Genomic DNA, 22,800 nt, shown 5'->3' on the forward strand with positions numbered 1-22,800 from the left:
AATAATATAGAATCTACATCACAGGGCTGTGAAGAGCAAATGAGATAATATATGCAAGCCCTATGTAATATATGCAAATATATGTAAAATAAACTATGTAAATTATTATGAGACTTGGAGCATTGTATAAGCATTATTATCAGTGTCATCATTCCTGCCCCCCCTACCTGGGCTTCCAACACTGTCCAGTCTGACTACTCTTTCACTTTTCTTTTTAATTCTAATGTTCTCAAATCCCTACCTTCCCACCAGTTTACAGAAAGTGGATTACCTTACTCTGTGATAATAGCCTATTGCCTGGTGAGTAGCTGCTCTCCTTTCCCTGATTTCCTCTGTTCTCCCACTATCTGGCACCATTTCCACTTCCAAGGAATTAGATGCGGGTAGGTGCCTCACTGAAGACCTTGGATTCCCTGGGGATCAGATGCTTCAATGGACTATCCTGGTAGAGCTTTCCCCGTGGGTCCAGGAATTCCTAGGATCATAGAATCTGGAGCTAAAGAGACCTTAGACATTATTTTAGTTCAACTCCCTTATTTTACTTATAAGGAAACTCAGGCCCAGAGAGCTTAAGTGGCTTTACCAAGTCCAAACATATATTACATTAAATAACATTGCCATAATTCAAACTCAGGCCTGCTGATTTCAAATTCAGTGCCTCACCTAATTAATCTCCTAATGCAATCCAAACTTCAGTGTTCTCTCACCTCAGTATTCTAGGCCCCTGTCCATCATTCTGAATCAGTTTGGCCACTGATTTGTAGATTTACTACCCTGGATGCTTAATTAACTGTTCCTAACATTGCTGTTTTTACTTCATACCAATTCCATACAAATGGTAGCAACAGTGGAATAATGAGAACTAGGAATAATGAGTAATTAGGAATTGATGCAAAAAGATCTCTTAACCAAGGTAAGCTAGCTGGTTCAGGGTGATCAAGGAAGTCAAGGCTTTGGTGCCAGGAGTCAGAGTTCAACTAGGTTAAAATTACAGTAAGAGGAACTCTGGAGTTCCCTCAGGGCATTTTGGCAAAGCATCTGAGCCCTAAAAAGGCCTAATAATAACAGCTGACATTTACATAGCACTTTGAGGTTTCCAAAGTGTGTTGCATATGTTCACTCTTTCAATCATCACAACAACATTGTGAAGTAAATACCATAATTGAGAAACTGGCACTCAGAGAAATTTGTTTCCTTGGTCACAATGCTAGTTAAATATTGGAGGTGGGATTCTCAAGCTCAGCTCTCTCTTAACTCTGGACTAAGGACTCTTTCCATCATATGCAATGTCTTACTGAGGTATTCAATAGGCTCCCAACTTCGGAAAAGCCTGTACAGAGAGGCCAATGTATCTGTAGTTGTGTTTTCCAGGAACATACACCCTCAGATAATCTTAAGGAATTAATTGCAAAATGCAGGTACTTGGAAGAAGGGGAAAAATGGTTTGGCTAGATGAAGGAAACAAGATGCTGGGCAGCATAGTGGTGTTTGGCCACCATTTTCTTGCTAGGGCTCCCTAGTGATATCACATGAGGCATTATTCATTCCTGAGAGTTCAATTTTCTGTGCCTAGTAGAGGCCACCCAGCTCTTCTTGTTGGTTCATACCCTCTCCCACCCAACCCCCACCCAGGGCATTTTGTGTAGTAAAAAATGGCACAGAAATTGGAATTAGGAGGCCTGGGCTCAAATCTCAGCTTTGGCGCTGCCTTGGACAAATCACTTCCTTTCTCTGAGTCTCAATTTCCTTATCTGTGAAATTGGGCAAACAATAATGGCAGTACCTATTTCATAGGGTCACAAAGAACTGGGTTTATAGTTAAAGTATTCTATAAACCAGAGTAATTATTTTTCCCTTCACTTTTTTTTTTTTTTTAGTGAGGCAATTGGGGTTAAGTGACTTGCCCAGGGTCACACAGCTAGTAAGTGTCAAGGGTCTGAGGTCAGATTTGAACTCAGGTCCTCCTGAATCCAGGGCTGGTGCTCTATCCACTGTACCACCTAGCTGCTCCCCCCTGCCCCCATCACTTTTAATAACATTAAATTCTGCAAAGTGCTTTAGGCCTATGATGTAGGTAGGACTAATATTTTTCTCTCTCTTCTAGATTAGGACACCACTATTCCGTGAGGTCGAGTGATTTATCCATGGTTACAGAATGAGCAAGAGAATTTGAACCCATCTTTTAACTGTTTTTATCACTTTATTCACATGTTATGCTGTACCCATAAAGAGAGGCCTAAGCAAAATATCTAATTATATGGGATTCTGCTCAGGTCCTCTGGGTGCTTCTCACCACTGGTTTCCAGAGGGACTTATCTGTGAATACTACTTATGCCCACTCTTCTCCCTGGGCAGTAGCATATAAGGTTAAGGGTTAGAGATTAGAAATCATAAAATCATTAGAAATCATAAGATATAAAGCTGGATTCCTTTTGTTAGTTCAGTGAGGTCTGTGGACCCCTTCTCAGAATAATGTTTTTAAAGGTATTAAATAAAATACATAAGATTGCAAAGGAAATGAATTGTATTGAAATACAAATATTTTTTTTAAATGTTCACAGACCTTGGGAACCTCAAATGTAATCTATCCCTCTCATTTTACAAATGAAGAAACTGAGACTTGGAGGTTAAAGTGATCCAGTATAGTTATGATAGTTTGCAATCAGGTACTCTTACTAAATATCTAATGATCTTCCATTGTACCTTGAAGGGTCTAGGACCTACCTACTCCTCTCTTCACTAGTCTCTAATCACAGTAGATGGCAAGTGTTAAGAAATCTTAAGAAGAGTGATTGGAGCCTCATTCTGGCACCCTGAGAAAATAAAGACTATCTCCAATGAAATGGATCCATAGTCAAGTTGTTTCCAAGGCCTGCCTAAGAAACTACTAGCCTTTTTACCGCCACTAACAAAACCACCTGACAACTAACATGTCCCTTAGATTTACATCCACCCAGCTCTTGAACAAACCTTCTCATCACTTCTGACCAAATTGTACTTAAAATGTTTGTCACCCCTTTCATTCTCCCCCATTAACCACTTTCACTTTTGGTAGAAGAAAAAATGTTAAAAAAAAAAAACACCAAAACACACACATTAGGAATTTTCACTAGTCTAGTTTGAATCAAACAATTGGAGATTTGGGGACCATGACCACACTCCTGCTGAATGTCCAGCATAGGACTAACCATAGGGAATGTTCCAGGGTTTAAGGAATTAACTGATTCTCATAATCAAGTCCCCACAGGCAAGTAAATTTAAGTTTTCTATCATGACTATTGTTACTATGAATAAAATATGTTACCAACCCACAGGAGATCTTCTGAAGCTGGGAAGCTGGAACTGGCCAGGAAAAGCTAATCCATGCCATAGCAAATACTAATTATATGATGTTGAGGAAGGGTCACTTCTGTGTGCCTTAGTTTCCTCATCTGTAAAATGAATTTGTTTGACTATATGGTTCTAGGGTTCTTCCCAATGAAAAAAATCTATGAACCATGAACCTCCCAAGATAATCTATTTCTATTTCAATAGCTCTAAGTGTTAGGATGGCTTTCCTCATATTGAAATGAGATCCTTTTGCCTGTAATTTCTTCCCATCAGCACTTGTTCTGCAAGATACCAAGCGGTACAGTGTAATGCCTTTTTCTCATGAGGGCTCTTTATATTTTTAGGTATAGCAATCTTATACTTGCCCTTAACTCCAGCTCAAGTCTTTTCTTCTTTGGGTTAAACATCTCAATTTTTTCCAATGTATCATGTATGACATGGCTTGGAGTCTTCTTCCCTTTCAGATTGTCCTCTGTACCACTAAAGATTGTCAGCATTACTCCCTAAAATGTACTGTCTAAAAACAGGCCACAAAACTCCAGATATAGTCTGAAAGGTTTTTCTATGTCTCAATCACCCCCCTTTGTCCCCATAGTGCCTATCACGGATAGACTGCTCAATACAGATTTTGCTCTGTGAAATTGACATTGAGTTGAATTGAATTTATGTGGAATGGCAATAGATTCCATTTTTTATTAATTTCCTGAGGTAAAATTCTCTACCTCCTTAATGAAAAATGCTCCACTCCTATCAAGTGACCTTCAAAGATTTAGTGCATAGGCCAGCTGTAGGCACCTGACCTCTGTTTCTCTGTTCTGAGTTTCTGACTGCTTACCCCACTGATCTAGCAAAGAGCTCAGGTCAGCAAAGTAGATAGCCTAGTCAGGAGGCACAATTGATATCTGGGCTTCTTTACCATAACTGAGGGAAAGAAAGTGGAGATTTTTAGGTTAAATTTGACTTCATATGAACCTTGGCTTAGGAAGAATGTTGTTATTTAGTCATCTCTTTCAGATGGTGAAGAACAGTAGTAACAACAGTCCTGGTAGGAATCGCTCTTCACCAAAAGTCCTGGCACAGAGGTGATACGGGATCTCAAAGATTCTGCCGGAATAAAACAAACCATGCCAGCACCCAGTGAGCTGGAAAGAGTATCAGCAACAGACCGTGCATCTCTCATTCAAGGCCCCAACAAAGCTAGGTTTGGAGAGTTTCATCAGTGGAAGGTCACCTGCCAGTGATTGTCTACAAAGTAATCATGTAAGAGAGGTGATATGTGTTGGTGGAAGGGAAATCCACACCCTACAAGATCACATATGTTTTTAGGTATTGGATTAGTAGTAGTAGTTGTAGTAAATGCCCACGTTGATTATGAGAAATCCTGTATCTTTAGTTATTCCTTTTAAGCTATTTATGCCATTTCATAGGCATATTATTCCCCTCCATAATGTAGTACCAAACTTGAGAGGTAATGAAGTCATTATTTTCATTTTACAGATTAGGAAAATTATATATAGATAGGCTATGACTTGCTTAAGGTCATTTCAGGGTAGACCCAGGGATAGGATTTGGTTTTTATGAATTACCTACCTATTTACTACATGACAATGATGATGACTCAATTATATAACATGTTAAGGATTAAAAGAACCCTTTACTTACAATTTGGAGATAATGATGGTGAAAGTAGTGTATGGTTTGTGGCCCAAAAGCCTTCATGTCTTAAAACTTAGTTTTAAGTTATTGAAACTTTTGTAGCATTTTAAAGTTAGAGAATGCCTTTGTATACATTATCAAATGAGATAAATGAGATTTTCATGACATTCTCGAGGCAAGAAGAAAGAGTATTATTGTCCCTAATTTTTAAATGAATAAACTGAAGTCAAGAAGTACAGTCCCAAATGGCTAATAAGTGTAATAAGTGGAGATGTCAGAACCCAAACTTAAGCCTTTTTTTTTCTGTCTCTGAGTTCAGTCCTCTTTCCAGTCTATCACAAAGGGATTGGTCACCTCTGACAGTCCCTTCCCCCTATACTAACAATTGAATCTCTCCATTTTTTGGATCTGGGTGAAAAGGAGTATAAAAAATCAGCTTGTTCTTAATCTCTCAACCATACAATCAATCCTTGTCTTTCACCCTAGAGAGGGAAGAAAACTTCAGACTCCAGTGGAACTGAAGGCCTCCAAGGAATGTCCTCTGTAGAAAGGAGTCTACTTTGTGGGGCATTAGTGTGGGAGCAAACTGGCTGCTAGAAGATGGGCAGCCTGCCAACTGGTGGCCCAGCCATAGATGAAAACAGCCTGGCAAAGGAGCTGAATATTTTTTATAAGGTGGCATACACAGATTGTAAGATGGAGTGGATAGGACCTCCAGACTTACTCCTTATCAGAGAAACAAAAAGGACCAACAGAGCATCAATTTGTGAGAGAGATGGAGGTGGAAAAGAACAAGGCTGGAGTTGGAGGGGTCAGTACTAAGACCCACACTGGAATGTTCCACCCTCTCTGTATAGTGAAGAATTACAGAATACTATTCTTCAAGGAATACCATATATTTACATTCAAATGACTATAAGCTTTGTTAGAGAATCATTTAATAGGAATGGAGCCTTAGGAGTCATCTAATTAAATCCTCCCATTATAGATCAGCAAACCAAGTTCAAGGAATTAAATTGATTTAGTGAACACATTATTGGCAGAGCAAGAATAACAACCCTAATCTGTTTCCATATGGTATTATAGGATTTCTGAGTTAGTTTCGTTAGTCATCTAATTTCATCTCCAGGTTTTACAGATAAGGAAACTGAGGCATAAAAAGTTTTTTTTCCCCCTAAGATCACACTGTAGCAAATAGCAGACCTAGGATTCGAACTCAGACATACTGATTCCACATTTATTACTCTTTCTCCTCTAACATTTCTTAAAAAAAAGAACGAAAAAGACCGAGAAGGTAGATAGCAGCAGAAAAACTCAAGATTAAAGTGTTTGGTGCTATTTCCAACTGAAGATCACTGAAGTAATGATAAAACATTTCTGAAATTACATTGTCACTCAGTGTGAAGACAGGGTTCAATTTACAGAAACCTTCTATGGAATACATCTATTGTGTAAAGTGAAGTGCACTAGGCCATGTTTAGTTACACACAGGAAATTGGAATTCTTTCTTTCCTGCCTGCTACAACTTGATATTCTCACATCAAAGGATTCTCCAAATCACTATGTGCAAGGTTAATTTCGACACATCAGAATCAAGATCAGAGCATCATGGAATGTTAGAACTGGCAGGGACCCCAGAGAGGCCAAATCCTTCATTTCACAAAGGAGGAAATTGAATCTCAGAGAATGAGAAAAAGTGACTTACTCAAGGTCACAACTTTGCTAACCAAAAGCAAATTTGGAACTTGGAACCCAGAACTCCATATTCCTAATAGAGTATTTTTACTTAATTTGTATAAAGTCAGCTTCATATTTATCTTTTGTTGTTGTTGTTGTTGTTTAGTCATTTTAGTAGTGTTCAACCCTTTGTGATTCCATTTGGGGTTAGGTGACATATGGGGATAGATACACAGATATATTTTAAGTGCTATTCTGATTTTCTTACAGTCCTACAGATTACATAGTAGTAATGTGCTCAGTACTAGAGGCCACATGTGATAGGAATGATGTTAGTGAGCTGGAGCCCATTTAGGAAGACAACTAACATCATGAAGTGACTGTGGGAACCTGGAAGAGAAAGTGAGGTTGGTGACCTTGCACAGCCCTCCCTCACTTAAATCCAATTCAATGGAAGTTATGACATCACCCTGATGTCATGGTCCTGAGTTAGTGAATTTTCCTTCATTTGAGATCTTCAGGCAGAGGCTAGATGACTTCTTGTCAGCTGTGTAATAGGGATCCTTTGGAAGGTATGGGTTAGACTAGATTATGTCTGAGATGCCTACTAGCTCTGAAATTCTGTAATGCCCTAAACCATGGGAGCTGGCCTGAAGTGGACACTGGGACAATGAAATCTCCATTTCTGGAAGTGTACATGCAGAGGCTTGAAGGCCACGTAACCATTTGTTTGGGGGTGGTATAGGATTCCCATTCAGGTGCCTCTACATCCTCTGAGCTCCTTTGTAAACTCTGAGATTCTGTGATCCTGTGAAAATAACCACAGCCCTGACATGTTTGGTTTGGGCTCTGTGATTCTAATGATAACACAGCACAAAGGTCTTCAAAAGGTTAGCAAGATGACTAAACTTTGCAAAGGATGAGACCTTGATTTGGAGAAATTCTTACTCTGCTACATGCAGGTGTGTAAGATGTGTGGAAATACCAATACCATGCATGTATCTGCATATGATTTGCATACATTTCACATATACCGACACAGCCTTTGAAGCATATATTTTTTTCAAACAACTTAAGTTCAAACTGTTATTGCTCTATGCAAGGTTATTCCTTGGTTTTCTTATCCTCTGTTTTTTTTTTTTTTCCCCTCACCCATTCACTCTCACTGACCCACATTTACTACATCAGAAATATGTAACAGAGAGAAAAGAGATATTTGGGTCTAAAAATGATGGAAAACAAAACAACAAAACAAAACAAAAAGACCACACGAAACAATAAATCCCAGGCAAAGGTGTGGGAAAACATACCTAGTTGGTGATGAATGGGCCTATATGATATCTGCTCCCCTGCCCCTCCCACAAACACTGGAAGGCCTAATTCCACACACTAGATTTCCTTAGCCCTCTCAAGTCAAAAGAGGCCAAAGTCAGAATCAGAAAAGAAAATGGCTGTTAGATTTGAAGCCATCACTTAAAGTAAAGCTTCTTAATGTGTGTGTGTGTGTGTTCTGTACCCCTTTGACAACCTGGACCCCCTTTCAGAATGTTTTTAAGAGCTTAATAAAATACATAGAATCCACAGGAAAATAATTATATTGAAATAGTTTGCCTCTGTCTGTCTATCTATCTATCTATCCATCTATCTATTCAGTTTCATAGATCCTAGCTTAAGAACCCCTGAAAAAAAAGAGCTGTCTGTTTTTGCTCTTCATTAAGATTTCTGAGGAATGGCCTGGGAAATTCCGCTGCAGATGGGCACAATCTAAAATTGGGAATATATTTTTTTCTATTTTCATTTAGGAGAAATGACAGTTTTGTGGAAGTATGTAGGCTTAATTAACTACATACTGTACTGTCTTTTCCTGTTGCTGGCTCTACCTATCGATCCTGTTTTAATCAACCACTAGTTGTCCCCAGACCCTCAACAAAAGTCATCTGTGTTTGTGCCTCATCCCTCAACTCTACAGTAAGGTCCCTGAGGGAAGTTACAAGATTGGAAGGAGTGGAAGTCAGAAGTCCAAATCTGAGACCTGCAATTTACTACCTGGCCAATATGAGACGTCATTGAACTTTTCTGAGTCTTTTTCTTCACTTATAAAACATCTTGTTTTACAAGGAATAATACATGTCCTATTTAATGCCCCAGGTCTGTTCTAAAGAACCAAGGAGATAATTCCTGTAAAGTTGTTTGTATCTAAAGATCTCTATACATATTAGTTATTATGGTGAGGAAGATGATGATGAGATCCTTTAACTTCCCTGGGTCTTATATTCTTCATCTTTAATAAGAAGGGGTTAGATTAGATGATTTCCAATATCCCTTCCTGCTCAGACTCCTTGGCTACCATGACTGTTTTATCTAATTTTCATACATTCTTCCACCTTCTGCCCCAGGACCTATCAAAGTCTTTTTTTTTTTTTAGGGCAATGAGAGTTAAATGACTTACCCAGGGTCACTCAGCCAGTGAGTGTTAAGTATCTGAATCTGGATTTGAACTCAGGTACTCCTGAATCCAAGGCCAGTGCTGCCCCCAAGACATGGTTTCTTTTTGTTGTCGTTATTGTTGTTTTGGGGGGTGAGGCAATTTGGGTTAAGTGACTTGCCCAGGGTCACACAGCTAGTAAGTGTCAAGTGTCTGAGGTCAGATTTGAACTCGGATCCTCCTGACTCCAGGGTTGGTGCTCTATCCACTGCACCACCTAGCTGCCCCTGTATCAAAGGCTTTTGCATAGAATAAGCACCTAATACATGTTTGTTAAATGAATGAATGACTCCTAAAATAGCAAATTAGAATAATTTCCATCCCTTCCCTGACCACAATCTAAAGCTTTATTTTCAAAAATCTTCCTAGTTTGTTTAAATTTTTGATTAATCAGAAATGACCCTTGCTAGCAAAACCCATTGGGAGTGCCAGACCTTGAACCCTTTCTAAGTCCAATTCACTGATCTTAGAGCAGGACCTCCTGGAAAGTTTCTCAAGGTCAATGCCTCTCCAGGAAAGGAAGATGATGTTTCACCCTCTCCTTTGCTTCTGTCCCAGTGCTGACTTTCAAAGAGCCCCAACTCTGTCAAAACTGGTTGGTAAAAGTTCCAGCCCACATTGAAAATTGCACTGCAATTCAAATGGAAATGCAGGATTTCATTCCCTGGGAAAGGCTTGGGAAATTATAAGAGAGATAAAACACTTTTTCAAAAGCAGTGACAGACATTTATCTATAAGGATACATAGCTGATTTTCTGACTAGAGGCTCAAGAGTATGACAGTATGCAGCAGTAGAATGCTTTTTGCAAAGAAATTATGAAGTACTCAGTTCTCTACAGTTTGGAAAAGATGGGCATACACACATACATGAATGTTTCTCTCTGTCTCTCTATCTCTGTCTATGTATCTCTCTATCGCTAGCCTTTTCTCTTTGTGTTTCTTTCTCCCTCTCTGTTCCCTACTGCTTCTTCTTTGGGTCTCTCTTGTCCTTTGTGTCTGTCTCTCCCTCTGTCTTTCTTCTCTTTCTCCCCTTAAGTCTTTTCAAAAGCAGTAATAAGATCTTTTGCAGACACCTGGCAGAACAAAGATACTGGAACATTCCTCCACTGGAAAAGTCTTGATAATTGGTTTCTCTAAGATAAAGGAGCTGAAACTTCAGAATACCTAAACACTTGGTTAATTTGAATGTATTCAGCCTTATCCTCCACCAATAGTGAATATAGTGTATAGAAGGGCAAAAGAAAGAGCTCTTTATGTCCTTCTAATAGGTGTGCCCCAATTATATCACCATGGGGGGTTTTTAAGGTAGGTTAATAGTGTGGTTTTCATGAGTCAGCAGGTGAAACTTAGAAGTACTGAGTGGAATGAGATCAATAGAAAAAAACTTTCTCTGGGATTTAGTATCAATAAAATTAAGGGATTTAGAGCTGTAAGGGACCTTAAAGATCATATAATCCAAATCCATCATTTTACAAATGAGAAAACTGAACCCTAGGGAGATTTACTAACTTACCTAGGTGAGGAATTCAAACTCAGGTTTAACCTTAAATTCAGTCCTCTTTCTATTCCATAATTGCTAATGGGGACAATGTACACAATGGGGACAATATACACAATCAAGCAAAGCTGTGCAGTTCGTACATTTTTTTTTCTCCTGAGCTCCCAGATGCCAGAAGCACTTTGCCTTTCCCAGCCACATACCCCAGAGGAAATCATCTGGTAATCTCATACATACTGATGGTTTGGGTCCTTTCATGGTGATCTGTGTTTTAAAAGAGCAACTAAGGAAGAGGACAGTGTTTATTCACAGGATTGAATCTGAAAGGGTGAGACTTCACTCATTAGTGCCAGGGAGAAGGGGACAATTTCAACAAGGTAGAGGAAGCCTGACAGGTACCCATTAATGTACACTATATGGGTCAGAATTTGTCTTCATAGATTCATAGACATCCAGGAGCCAGATAGGATAGTGGATAGGGCACTGGGCTTAGAATCAGGAAGACACCTTTTGATACTTACTAGCTTTGTGACCTTGGGCAAGTCACTTAACCCTGTTTGCCTCAATTTCCTCATATATAAAAAGATCAAGAAGGAAATGGCAGACTACTTTAGTATTTATTGCCAAGAAGACCCAAAGAGGGGTCATGAAGAAAGAATATTTCCAATGTCTCTTTTAGCTATTGTTGTTGTTCAGTCATTTTACAGAGGAGGAAACTAAGGGCCAGAGAAGACACTTGTCCAAGGTCACATGGTACTCAGCCCAACTGATTGTCCTTGAAACACTATCCTATATTCAGCACTTACCTTCCCAAATTGAGATCCCTCAATACTATGACTGTCTGTGTGTGTGTGTGTATATGTGTGTGTGGCAGAGGAATGGGGGGAGTAGGGAGAAGGAGAGAGTTGGAGGCAGCAATGTGATTAGAAACACAGTCAAGGAGGTTAAAGTAGCTAAAGAGGAGGAGGCAAAAATCTAAGAAATGTCTCATCCCTGAACAGGAATGAGACAAATAAGCTCCTGGATGGCTACAGTGATAACATAGTTTTTATAAACATAACCTAATTGTATTACTTCAAAGTCCTGAAGTTTATTGCCCTGTTTAATGATGTGTCTCGTTATTTATAGTGTAGCTCAATGAGTCTTCTATTGATTTAATACACTTCTTTAAAGACTGTCATTGTCACAGCTATAAAACGAAGCTATTCCCAGACAGCTCAATTATGTGTCACACTTCTGTAAACCTCTCCAAGTCACCCACGGCTTTTAGGGATGCAGGGTGGGGGTGGAGTTTGGGGAGGTAGGGAAGGAAGGGAGCTCCACTGACCTTGAGTGGGGGAGAATCTGATGTCAGGTAGTATCTGTTTCCAAGGGCCAATTCTGAGTCTAAATTGTGGGTGGCTCAGTGTGTGTAGAGGGAGAGAGGGAAAGTCTGGGGTTTTCAGGTACAATGTCAGGCTGAGTCAAGCTAGGCCAACTCCAGGAGGGATGTTATTTATAACCCTCCCCTGACTCCCATAAGCCACAGAGGACCTCTCCTTAGAGCTGATGATAACTCATATCTCTAGTGCTATAAGACTTAGAAAGCATTTTTCTCATAACAACCCTGTAAAGCAGAAATGTTAAGTATTATACCCATGTTACAGATAAAGGCACAGAAAGACAAAGTGATTTGTCCAGAGTCATACTGTTAGGATTTTAATCCAGGTCTCTTTTGTTCTGAATCTTGCATTCTTTCTGTTATGCTAATAATTTTCCCATTAAATTGTGATCTCCTTGAGGGCAAGGACTAACTTTTGCCTCTTTTTGTATCCTTAGTGCTTAGCACAATGCCTGACACATAATTAGTTTATTGATTGATTAACTGAATTAGTATTAAATTAATGAATATAAAATAACTAACTTTTCTAAGGTGCCATCCCATAATTTATCTCATCTGCCTCAATCCTCTCATCATTCCAGGCCAACCTAGACACTGCACACAAAGTAATTTTCCTGAAGCAAAGATAGGACCTTGTGATTCTTCTACTTAAGCAATCCCATTGACTTTCCAATGCCTTTGTATAAAATATTAAATCCTATTTGCCTTTTAAAGTCCTATACAACCTAGTCTCAACCTATCTTTCAAGCCTCTTATGTTCTGAAATCCTGCCAAACAACCCTTCCCACTGTTTCTCATATAAGATATTGGATCTCTTATTCCCATGCTTTTACACTGGCCTTCCCCATCCCTGGAAGGACCTCTCTCCTTACCTCTGTCTCATATGGGGTCCCTCTCCTCCTTTAAGGAGCAGTTCAAACACCATATTTGGCATGAAGACTTTCCCAAATCCCTTAAAGACAACTGTCTTTCCTGACAAACAACCTTGTATTTCACTACTTTGTGTATATTTGCATTTATTAACTTTATACTTTTTGCTATATATACACATATATGTTTTATATTATTTTTCATCTCCCACATTGGAATGTAAACTCATAGGAAATAAGAGTTGTTTCATTCTTTATAATTTTATCCCCACAGATGCTAGGCACCTAATAAATATTGATTGATTGATCTTGTTCTGGGAAGCAGGCAGGGTATTTATTAAGCTCTGTTTCCCAGATGAGGAAACTGATGTCTTGGAGGTTAAGTAACTTGTCCAGGATCACAGAGTGAGCTAACAGTAAAGCCAGGCACAGAAGACACATCTTCTGACTCTAAGTCTAGGCGAATAATCAATTATACCAGCACATCAGGAAAGAAGATCACCACTGAATCATAAATTCAGATCTATAAGGGACTTTAGCAGTGCTCTCCTTCAACCTCTTCATTTTGCAGATGAATATAAAGAGGGTTTGGATGACTTGGTGATAGATCCAAGATTTGAACTCTTCCTTCTGACTACAAATCCAAAATGTTTTTAACTGTACCAGGATGCCTCCTAGAATCTTGTGACTCCCTTAGGGCAAGGGCATTGAGAGAACATAAGGAGACTCTAAAGATATAATTTCAGTTTTGTTGTCCCTTTCTTTTAAGATGATGAAACCATCACAATTCTGTTCCAGGGGAACCCAGAGGGCTCATTTCTCTCTCTCTCTCTCTCTCTCTCTCTCTCTCTCTCATTCTCTCCCGCTCTGCCTGTGTGTGTGTGTGGGTGTACAATAAAATTAGGAGGGGAGAGGTATCAATGAAACCCTTTTTGCCCCCACATCCAGTTAAAACCATGTCACAGAATTCAGATGAAATAGGAAAGCCACACATTAGAGAAGATCAAAGTTGCAAAGGTGTTAGGACTAGATTTCTCTTTCCTGGGGAGCTTAAGCTAGAACTCATAGCATGTTAGAATTGGCAAAGGTTTCATGAAGACTAAGCCCATCCTTTTAGTGATGTGGAAACAGGCCCAGAGAGATTAAGCAAGCTTCCCAAGGTTAGAAAGTTAATCAGTAGCTGGACAAGGACTAGAAAAGAATTGGAAAGTATAGTACTTATACACAGACATATCAAAATAAAGGGCTTGAATTGAATGATGCTAGATGGGATCTAAATGATCACCTTCTCCAAGTCTCCTGTTTTACAGATAAGAAAACTGAGGTCCAGAGAGGGGAAGTGACTTAGTTGAGGTCACACATATAAGAATGCAATGACTCTACCATTCTTTCCACTAAGCTAGGTGGACTCCAAAATCTTTCCTCTTTTTGGGGTCACATTTGTACAAACTGGGTTAAGTAACTGGACCAATTGGCAATGAGAATGCACGAAGGGCAAACCAGGCAGGAAACTACATGCCCTTTTCCTGGGCCCTGTCACATGTTTGGAGCTCACCTTACCTTTTTGATACTGGAGCCATAGCTGCTGTTGGACTTTCTTGCTGGGGAAGTGGATGATGCAGGTGAGCTCAGAGCCATACAAGGCTTCCGCAATGTAGTGTGAGCCATAGTGCTGAATGAAGGACAGTAGCTCCTCTCGGCTGCTCTCCTTGTCAAGAATCTTCAAGATGTTGGTGAACCCTGGATGAGGAGGTGAGCACACAAGAGGTGAGCACAGATCAGAGACACCAGACCAGTAAGATGTCAAGAGGATTATTTAATGATTGTGAATAAATTAGTTTCCAGTAAATTATCACCATGAAAGACAGTGAGCTAAAAAAAGTCACTGGCTTCATTCATTCATTACTTTACTGAAAGGGCATTAATTAAACACCTATTATAAGCAGAGTGCCATGCCAGGAACTGTTGGAGATAACACATTTGGATGACGTGGGAGTCTCTATCCTTAAAGAACTAACAGGGATATAATAATGTGCAAACACAGGTAATAAGCAATATAAAATAATAGGAAGCAAGGTGAGTTAGTGGAAAGAGTGATGGGTTGGAACCAGAGGACCCAGGTTCAAATCTTTACTCTGCTACTTACTACCTGTATGTCTTCTGGAAAATTATTTAATATCTCTGGATCTCAGGTCCTTTGTTTGTGAAATTGAAGGATTTGGATTAAATTAATTCTAAAGTCTTTTCTAGCTCTAAATTCTATGAGGCTAAAAGTACATTAGACTTTAAAAAAAAATAAAAGTATTTTATTATTTTCCAGTTACATGTAGAGATAGCTTTCAGCATTTGTTTACATAAGATTTCCAATTTCCAATTTTTCTCCCTCCTTCCCCTCCCTTCCCCCCCTCCCCCGGACAGCAGGCAATCCGATATAGGTTATATATACACATATATATGTACATACGCATATACATATACATAACAACATTAAACATATTTCTGCATCAGTCATGCTATAAGAGAAGAATCAGAGCAATAAGGAAAAGCATTAGACTTTTAAAACAAAGTGATAAATTAATGATGTGTAAAGATGAGAGACATTATTGACCAATGGGAAGGCTGCTCTGAACACTATTTGCCTCTCAGTCAACTAAGTGCAAAACCGTAGTGATATTTGACTACTCCTTCTACACCCCCCATATACAATAATTTATCACAGTCTACTGAGTCTTCCTTGAGAATGTTTTCAGCATCCATGCTCTCTTCTCCATGTCCACTGCTATCACTCTATAGCAACAACAACAACACTACAAATAATTGCCATATTTTGGTCCAGACCTCAATCAATGAACCTTTATTAAGCATCTACTATATAACAGCCACTGTACTAAGACCTTACCTATACTTTTACTCGTATAGTGAACTCCTGGTAAGGAGATTCCATTACCAATTCAGATTAGAAACTCTTTTATGACTTGTAATTTTGAGATTGACTTAGGACACAGGGTTTACCTACATCTTATAGCTAGTATATGTCAGAGGTAAAGTGTCATTGACCCCATAGATCATGCTTTACTATTCTCTAATTTCTTTTGCTTGGCATTTATGTGATACTTTAAAGTATTCAAAGGGCTATTTAACTTTTCTTCCTCCCGTATACATCTCCTCTTATTTGACCTACACAGTACCCTTGTGAGGTAGGTTCTATAGGTATTATTATTCCCATTTTACAAATGGGAAACTAATTGATTCCTCTATAGTCACATAGTTAGTGTCACATATTAGATTTGAACTCAGATCTTCCTGATTCCAGGTGTAACACACCATACCCTATGCTATGCTACCTCTTGTTACCTGGACACTGTAACAACTCTTTGATGGGTATCTCTCCCTCTTAAAATGCATCTTTTGATCCAATGCCAGATAAACCTTTCCCAAATGCCACTTCCATCACATCATCCCTCTGGTCCCAAACCTTAAATGTCTCCCCACTGATGACAGAATAAAATCCTGATGTATTGTGTGGTTTTCAAGGTTCTCTGTAATATGGTTTTAACCTTTTATTTCCTAGTGATCAATTATAAGGGTGCTCTGTTTCAGCTACAGGACGGTAAGAATAGGGACTATACCCTGGATTTCATTGGTATAAGGAGCTCCAGCATGAAGAAATGTCCTCTACCAATTCAGGTCAACAGGCCTCTGCAACTCATAGTCTTATGCTCCAGTAAAATAATCATTTTTTGTATGTGATGTGCTTTCCAGTGTCCCTTCTTCTTGATCAAGACCTGGCTGGAATTGTCCTTCACTATGCCCTGTCCTTAGCAATCATGGTCCATCTCAAGCCCCAACTCTTTCAGGAAGCCTTTCCAAATTATTATCATTTAAAAACCAGCAAAGATGTGGAATTGGGTGCAGTGTAATTTTAATGACCAAGCTTAACCTCAGAAGAGATATGAGAAGATATACTTCTTTCCTTTCCTTATGGAAAGGATTGGTGTGGGGGTGGGTGGGAAGGGAGGCAGCTATGAATGTAATATGCTGTATATACTTTCAAACACAGTTGATGATGGTTTTCCTAAACAATTTTTTATGAAAAAACTTGTTTCAAAGGAAGGTTTGCTGGGTAGGTGACCCATTGAGGGGTGAGATGAAGATAGGAAGAAGCATATTTAGAAATGAAAATGATGTAAATAAAAAATAAAACCAACAACAATACACTTTAAAAGATAAAAGAAGCTTTTCCTACCCACAGAAATCTCCCCCATTGAACTTATAAAACTCAGTATCTGTATCATCTGTTTACTGCTTAATCATATATTGCCTTGTGATTTCTCTGGTAATGTTGTCTTATATCATAACTCTTCAGCACAGGATTTAATGTCCCTCCCCTGCACAAGAATCATATTTCCTCTAAGACAGAAAACAAACTCCTCGGTTTGGCATTTAAAGCACTTCCCAATCTGGCCCCAATGTTTCTTTCAAAGCTGATTATATATTACTTCTCCTCATATACATTACCAAGCTAACCTACTCCCTATTCGTATACCAAGCTGCTGATTCCCATATGAGACATTTCATTTCCTGTCCCTGTGACTTCGCACAGGCTGTAGCCATGTTCATTATGCTTTCCCTTCTTAGATCTGCCTCCAACATCTTTCAGGTGTTACCTGACTTTCCCTGATCCCCATCCACTCAAATTACTTATTCTGAATGTATTATCTATGTAGTTATTTGATCACAGGGTTGGCGTTTTTCTTCTTGCCAATATAATTTCAGTTCCTTGAAGGCAGGGACAATTTTGTTTTTGTCTTTCTATCTTCAGCACTTAACAGCACCTGTCACATAGTATGGTGCCTAATAAATGCCTGTTGAATTAAAGTGAATTGAATGGACAACTATCTTGTCTCCCCAAATAAAATATAAACTCCTTGCCATCAGAGACCATATCTTATACTCTTATATACTTCACAATATTGAACGCTGTGCCATGTATATAATCTACATGAAATGTGTATTGAATGAATAATTAAAAAATATTCCTGGTAAGGAAGTAATACTGAATTCTCAAAGGGTAAGTCAGTCAGTCATTGTGGATTTATTAAGTGTCAACTATGTGCTAGGGAATGTGCCAAGTGCTAGAGATACAAAGAAAGGCAAAAATAGTCCCTACCCTCCAAAAGTTCATATTTCAATGAAAAAAAACGGCATGTAAATAACACTCGATCTGCAAGATATACACGATATGAGTGTAAGGTAACTTCAGAAGAAGGCATTAGTAGTAGGAGGATAGGGAAAGACCTCTTACAAAAGGTGGGATTTTAACTGAATCTTGAAGGAAGCCAGGCAACCTTTGAGGTGGAACTGAGGAAGTAAACCACTCCAAGCATGGGAGACAGCCAGTACAAGGGTCCTAAGTCAGTAGTTGACTGTCTTAAGTGAAGAAAAATTTGGCCAGTATAGCTGGATTGCAGGGTGTGGGGAGAAGAGCTGTGTGAGATGAGAAAAATACGAAAGAACTAGGTTGTGAAGGCTTTGAAATGCCAAACCAATGAGTTTATATTTATGTCAAGAAGTGATAGGGACTCACCTGAGTTTGATGAGCAGGGGAATGACATGGACAGAGCTACACTGCAGGAAGAGCAATTTGACAGATGAATGGAGGGTTGATTGGAGTGGGGAAAGACATGAGGAAGGGAAAGCAATTTAAGGCTATTAAAATAGACCAGTGGAGAGGTGATGAGTTACTGGCAGTTTCTACCAAACCGAAGAGATGTTTAGTTTTGGCCCAGGGGTGGAATCAGCTTAGATCAGTTCAGAGAGGTTTAGCCTCTACATAATGAATTTTTTCACTCACAGCTTCTTACAAAGACCATCTACTAAGGTGTTGATGGGTTGTGGTCATTGTCAGTGAGAGTAATATGCTGGTGAAATCAAACAACCTTGAAATAAATATAAAAGGCCACACTGAAGTTTTTCATTAAATACCAAGCTCCCTTCATGCATTTTGCATAAGATTCAATTTACAAATATTTGATTTACAAAGCACTTTTCAGGGCCCAAACTATTAATTAATTAAAGCAAGTTGTGGCTGTTTGGCTCTAACAGAAATGGAGCAATATAATTTCCAAGTTTAGATTGAGGGAGATTTGGGATACAGAGAGAGGGAAAACACCCATTATAGGGAAAGGACACTTAATATAAAACCCTTTCCATCAACTGACATCACATCAATTAATTCACATCATTAAGTAATTAATATGACTATGTTAAAAAAGACTATTGATTATGTTAAGAATTAAGAGCAATAATGCTGATTCATAACACTTCACTTTTGAGCTGGTAAGGCAGAATATTTTGCAACCATTTATGGATGAAGCTGTCCATTCTAAGAACACAATGGCAAGTACTCCTGATCTCATTTTGCTAATGGACAGAGGCAGGTAGGAAAATGGGGATATGTTCAACTAGGAAGTAAACTGCCAAACTGTGGATAGGACAATGAAGTATCCTAACACCTAGTTTTCTTTTATACCTATTGGCAATGGGGATTATTTTTTGCTATGTCAGGAGTTCTTAGTTCTTAGACACTACTTGTCTGTGAACTTGGTTGGGAAAAATGTATCTAATATAAAACTGATATAATGTATCTAATATAAAACTGAAATTTGTTGTTTCCTTTGATTATTTAAAATAGCTTCCCCCTGCCCCCACCCCAGGAGTTAATCGGCTTTAGCAGACTGACAAAGGGGTCTGTGACACAAAAAGAGTAAAGAACCTCTGCCCTATGTGAAACACATTTTGATGGAAAGAAACGTTGCAAGAGCAGTTACTGTATAGAAAATGGGCAAGGCAAGGAATTATCCTGGCACTCTCAGGGGACTCACTATGATAGTTTAGAAGACTTTAGGTAATATTAATCTCTCTTCTCTCATGACCTGGAGGCCTTGATATCTCAACCATGAAACCTCAAACATGACTCTAAAAAGTCATATAAAGCCACCTTTTCTGGACATTTAAGCCTTATCTCTCTAACTGGAAACCAGTTATATCGTATGAATTTACACTTCTTTTGCATCCTCATAAGCTCAGAGAATTGATGGAACTATTGGTTGATTAACTGCCTAAACTAACTTTCTTGGTTGGAATACAGAGCCCAAGGCTTCCCATCACAAGAAGCACACATTCCCCTCTATGTGCAGAGTGGGGAGATGCTTCCATGTACCAATACATTTGACTTTTTGACCACAGAGTGTATACAAGGAAATCTATGAAAAAGTTCAGAGTCCTCTGCCTGGCATTTAGGGCTCACCACAATTGGGAGATACCCTACTTTTACAAGGTTATTTTCCTCACTTTCTTGTACTTAATATCTCCAACAAATTGCATGATTCTACCCTCGGAACATACATTACTCTCATTATCCTATGCCTTTGCTTATTGATATGTAGATATAATTTCATATATATATTGCTCTTGAAATTATCTGGAATTATATCCCTTCCTCTTCTTTATCTTTTGAATTCATACTCATCCTTTGAAACCCAATTTGAATGTTACTTTCTCAAATATCTTCCCTACTCACATATCATATAATATTTTATTTGCATTTCTATAATGAATTTATCATGTAATATTGTATTTATAGTTGTCAATATTGGCATTATCCTCCAATTAGACTGTAAGATCCTTGAGGGTAGCTACCATGTCTTATATAAAACTATTACCCCATCCAGTGTCTAAAATAAATAGCATGCACTTAATAAATGCTTGTTATATTACAATGGTATTTTTACTATGGCATCGTGTGGCATGACATGGTATGGCATGGTATGGTACTAATAATACCTTTGATATAACAGTGCAATGAGTTTCTATCTTTTACAGAAAGGTGAAAGTGTGTGTGTGTGTGTGTGTGTGTGTGTGTGTGTGTGTGTGTTTGTGTGTGTTTCTCCTCCAGGGATCACTGTATTTTGACTATGAAACAAAGGGAAACAGAGTATTCATTCAATCAAAAAAAGATCAAGGACCAGTCTGGACTAGAAGAGAATGTGTATTTTTGTTGCTCCCTACTTTTCAGTCTGGAGGCCCTCACCTGCAGAGAGAGTGATGGTACTGAGTTTCACACGGTAGAGGTTACTACGGACTCGCCACTGCTGGACCATGGGGTAGCCCATTGCCTCATCATACCGGATGTCCCCTGTGGGAGGGAAGCAAAAGATCACAGAATTAAAAAGATGGATCAGTCGCACTTGCATAGGTTTTAATCATAGGGACATAAAACGCTAGAGCTGGAAGAGACTTTAGTGTATAAAGTGCTTAATTTTGGAGGGAACTTAGAATACTGATTGTCAGAAACAAAAAGGGCCTGAAAACATAGAATTTAAAATCTGGAAGAGGCCTTAGAACAAAATTCTAGAGTTGGCAAGAATCTTAAAGTACGGGCTGTTAGAATATAGGTTGTCAGTGCTGGGAGGACTTTGGAAGTCACTAAATCTGACCTCACTTTATAGATGAGGAAGATATAGATGAGGCACAGAGAAGTGAAGTGACTTATCCAACATCACATAGCCAACCAGAAATGAGTTTAGCTCTCTTGATCTTTGTCAAGTCTTTTAATTTCTACAGAACCAAATTTCCTCATGCTTCAAGTGGGAATAATAAGACAGCCAACTAACTACCCCTTTTGAGGTATAAGAGTAAGTGAATTGAGGAACCAATGAAATAAAGAATGCTAATGCATTTTGTAAAGGTAAAAGTGTCATGAAATGGTAGTAGAGGATCATGATTCTTATACCAATGTCTTCCTCCAACACCAACCACGGCATAGAGATGACACTGGGTACTAGAAGACACTACCTATATTGTATAGACTCTGGGAGGTAGTACACAGTTGTGAAGCCTTCAGGATGGCTTTGGAGAAAACACAATATTTATATCTGTTGTCCAAGGAACATCCCCAAGTGTGGTATCTTTCTCATTGCCAGAATTTGGCCACCATAACAACTCGAGAAGATTATCTACTAGGTCTTAGAGGAATTACAATCTGAATTAGTGGAGGGAGCTCATGTTCTGATGAAATCATGGGTCTTTTGATCCATAACAATAATAATAATAATAATAAGGATTATCACTATTATTGCTAGACATATGGCAAGAACAAGGCATATCATTTATTCACTCTTGTTTCCCTGATATCCCTGGCATTTTAAATATATCTGTTACTGAAATTAAAAGGAGTGTATCATTGAGTTATTTCTTCTTGGATGTTATCATGATTAACAAAACAAAACAAACAAAACAAAATGGTCTATTATGTTTAACTTTTTAACCTTATTAGCCTTTCAGTACCAAAAAATATAAATAACATGTCACAAAGCAAAATATACATTTTCCCCAAGTATATACTCATTAGAAATGATTAGGGAGCAGCATGCTATAATACATAGAGTGCAGGACATTGATTCGAGAAGACCTAGGTTCAAATTCTGGTTTTGAAACTCACTACCTGTGTGACCCTAGGTAAGTCATTCATCTAATTGTTTAGCCTCAGGCAGCTCTCTAAGACTTCACATTATAGACAAGTCATGATTTTTGTTGATGGACAGACACCTCCTATTTATTGTTCTCTATATTTTGACACAGAAGTCCATCCCAATAAGATTTCATTTTCATTAATTCATTCTCTCTCACATCTCTCCTGTACACTTTCACTTTTGTTTGTCTTTCTTGGCTACTTTGGTGTCTGCTGAGCAGATCCTCCTGAGAATAAGTAAGAGGTCAAAAAGTTATTCTGAAAGCTCACTGAGCAGCAGGGTACCATCTTTAGGAATCAGAAATACTCTGACTAGAATATAGACATACTACCCAAACTCAGAAGGCAGATAGATGATTCAAGGGCATACTA

At 38.7% G+C, this 22,800-nt stretch overlaps 1 protein-coding gene across 4 annotated transcripts in view; it reads right to left on the minus strand.

Annotated features, from left to right (window-relative positions):
* Positions 1–22,800, minus strand: part of ASTN2 (astrotactin 2) — a 1,144,107-nt gene that overhangs the window by 396,545 nt on the left and 724,762 nt on the right. For all 4 annotated transcript variants that reach the window (XM_043982377.1, XM_043982378.1, XM_043982376.1 and 1 more), the window contains 2 exons: positions 20,989–21,093; positions 14,457–14,636 (listed from right to left, as the gene is read on the minus strand). In XM_043982377.1, the coding sequence (XP_043838312.1) occupies positions 14,457–14,636; positions 20,989–21,093 (285 nt within the window). The remainder of the gene's footprint in view (positions 1–14,456; positions 14,637–20,988; positions 21,094–22,800) is intronic.

The sequence above is a fragment of the Dromiciops gliroides genome, chromosome 2 (assembly GCF_019393635.1).
Source record: "Dromiciops gliroides isolate mDroGli1 chromosome 2, mDroGli1.pri, whole genome shotgun sequence".
Taxonomy (NCBI): Eukaryota; Metazoa; Chordata; class Mammalia; order Microbiotheria; family Microbiotheriidae; genus Dromiciops; species Dromiciops gliroides.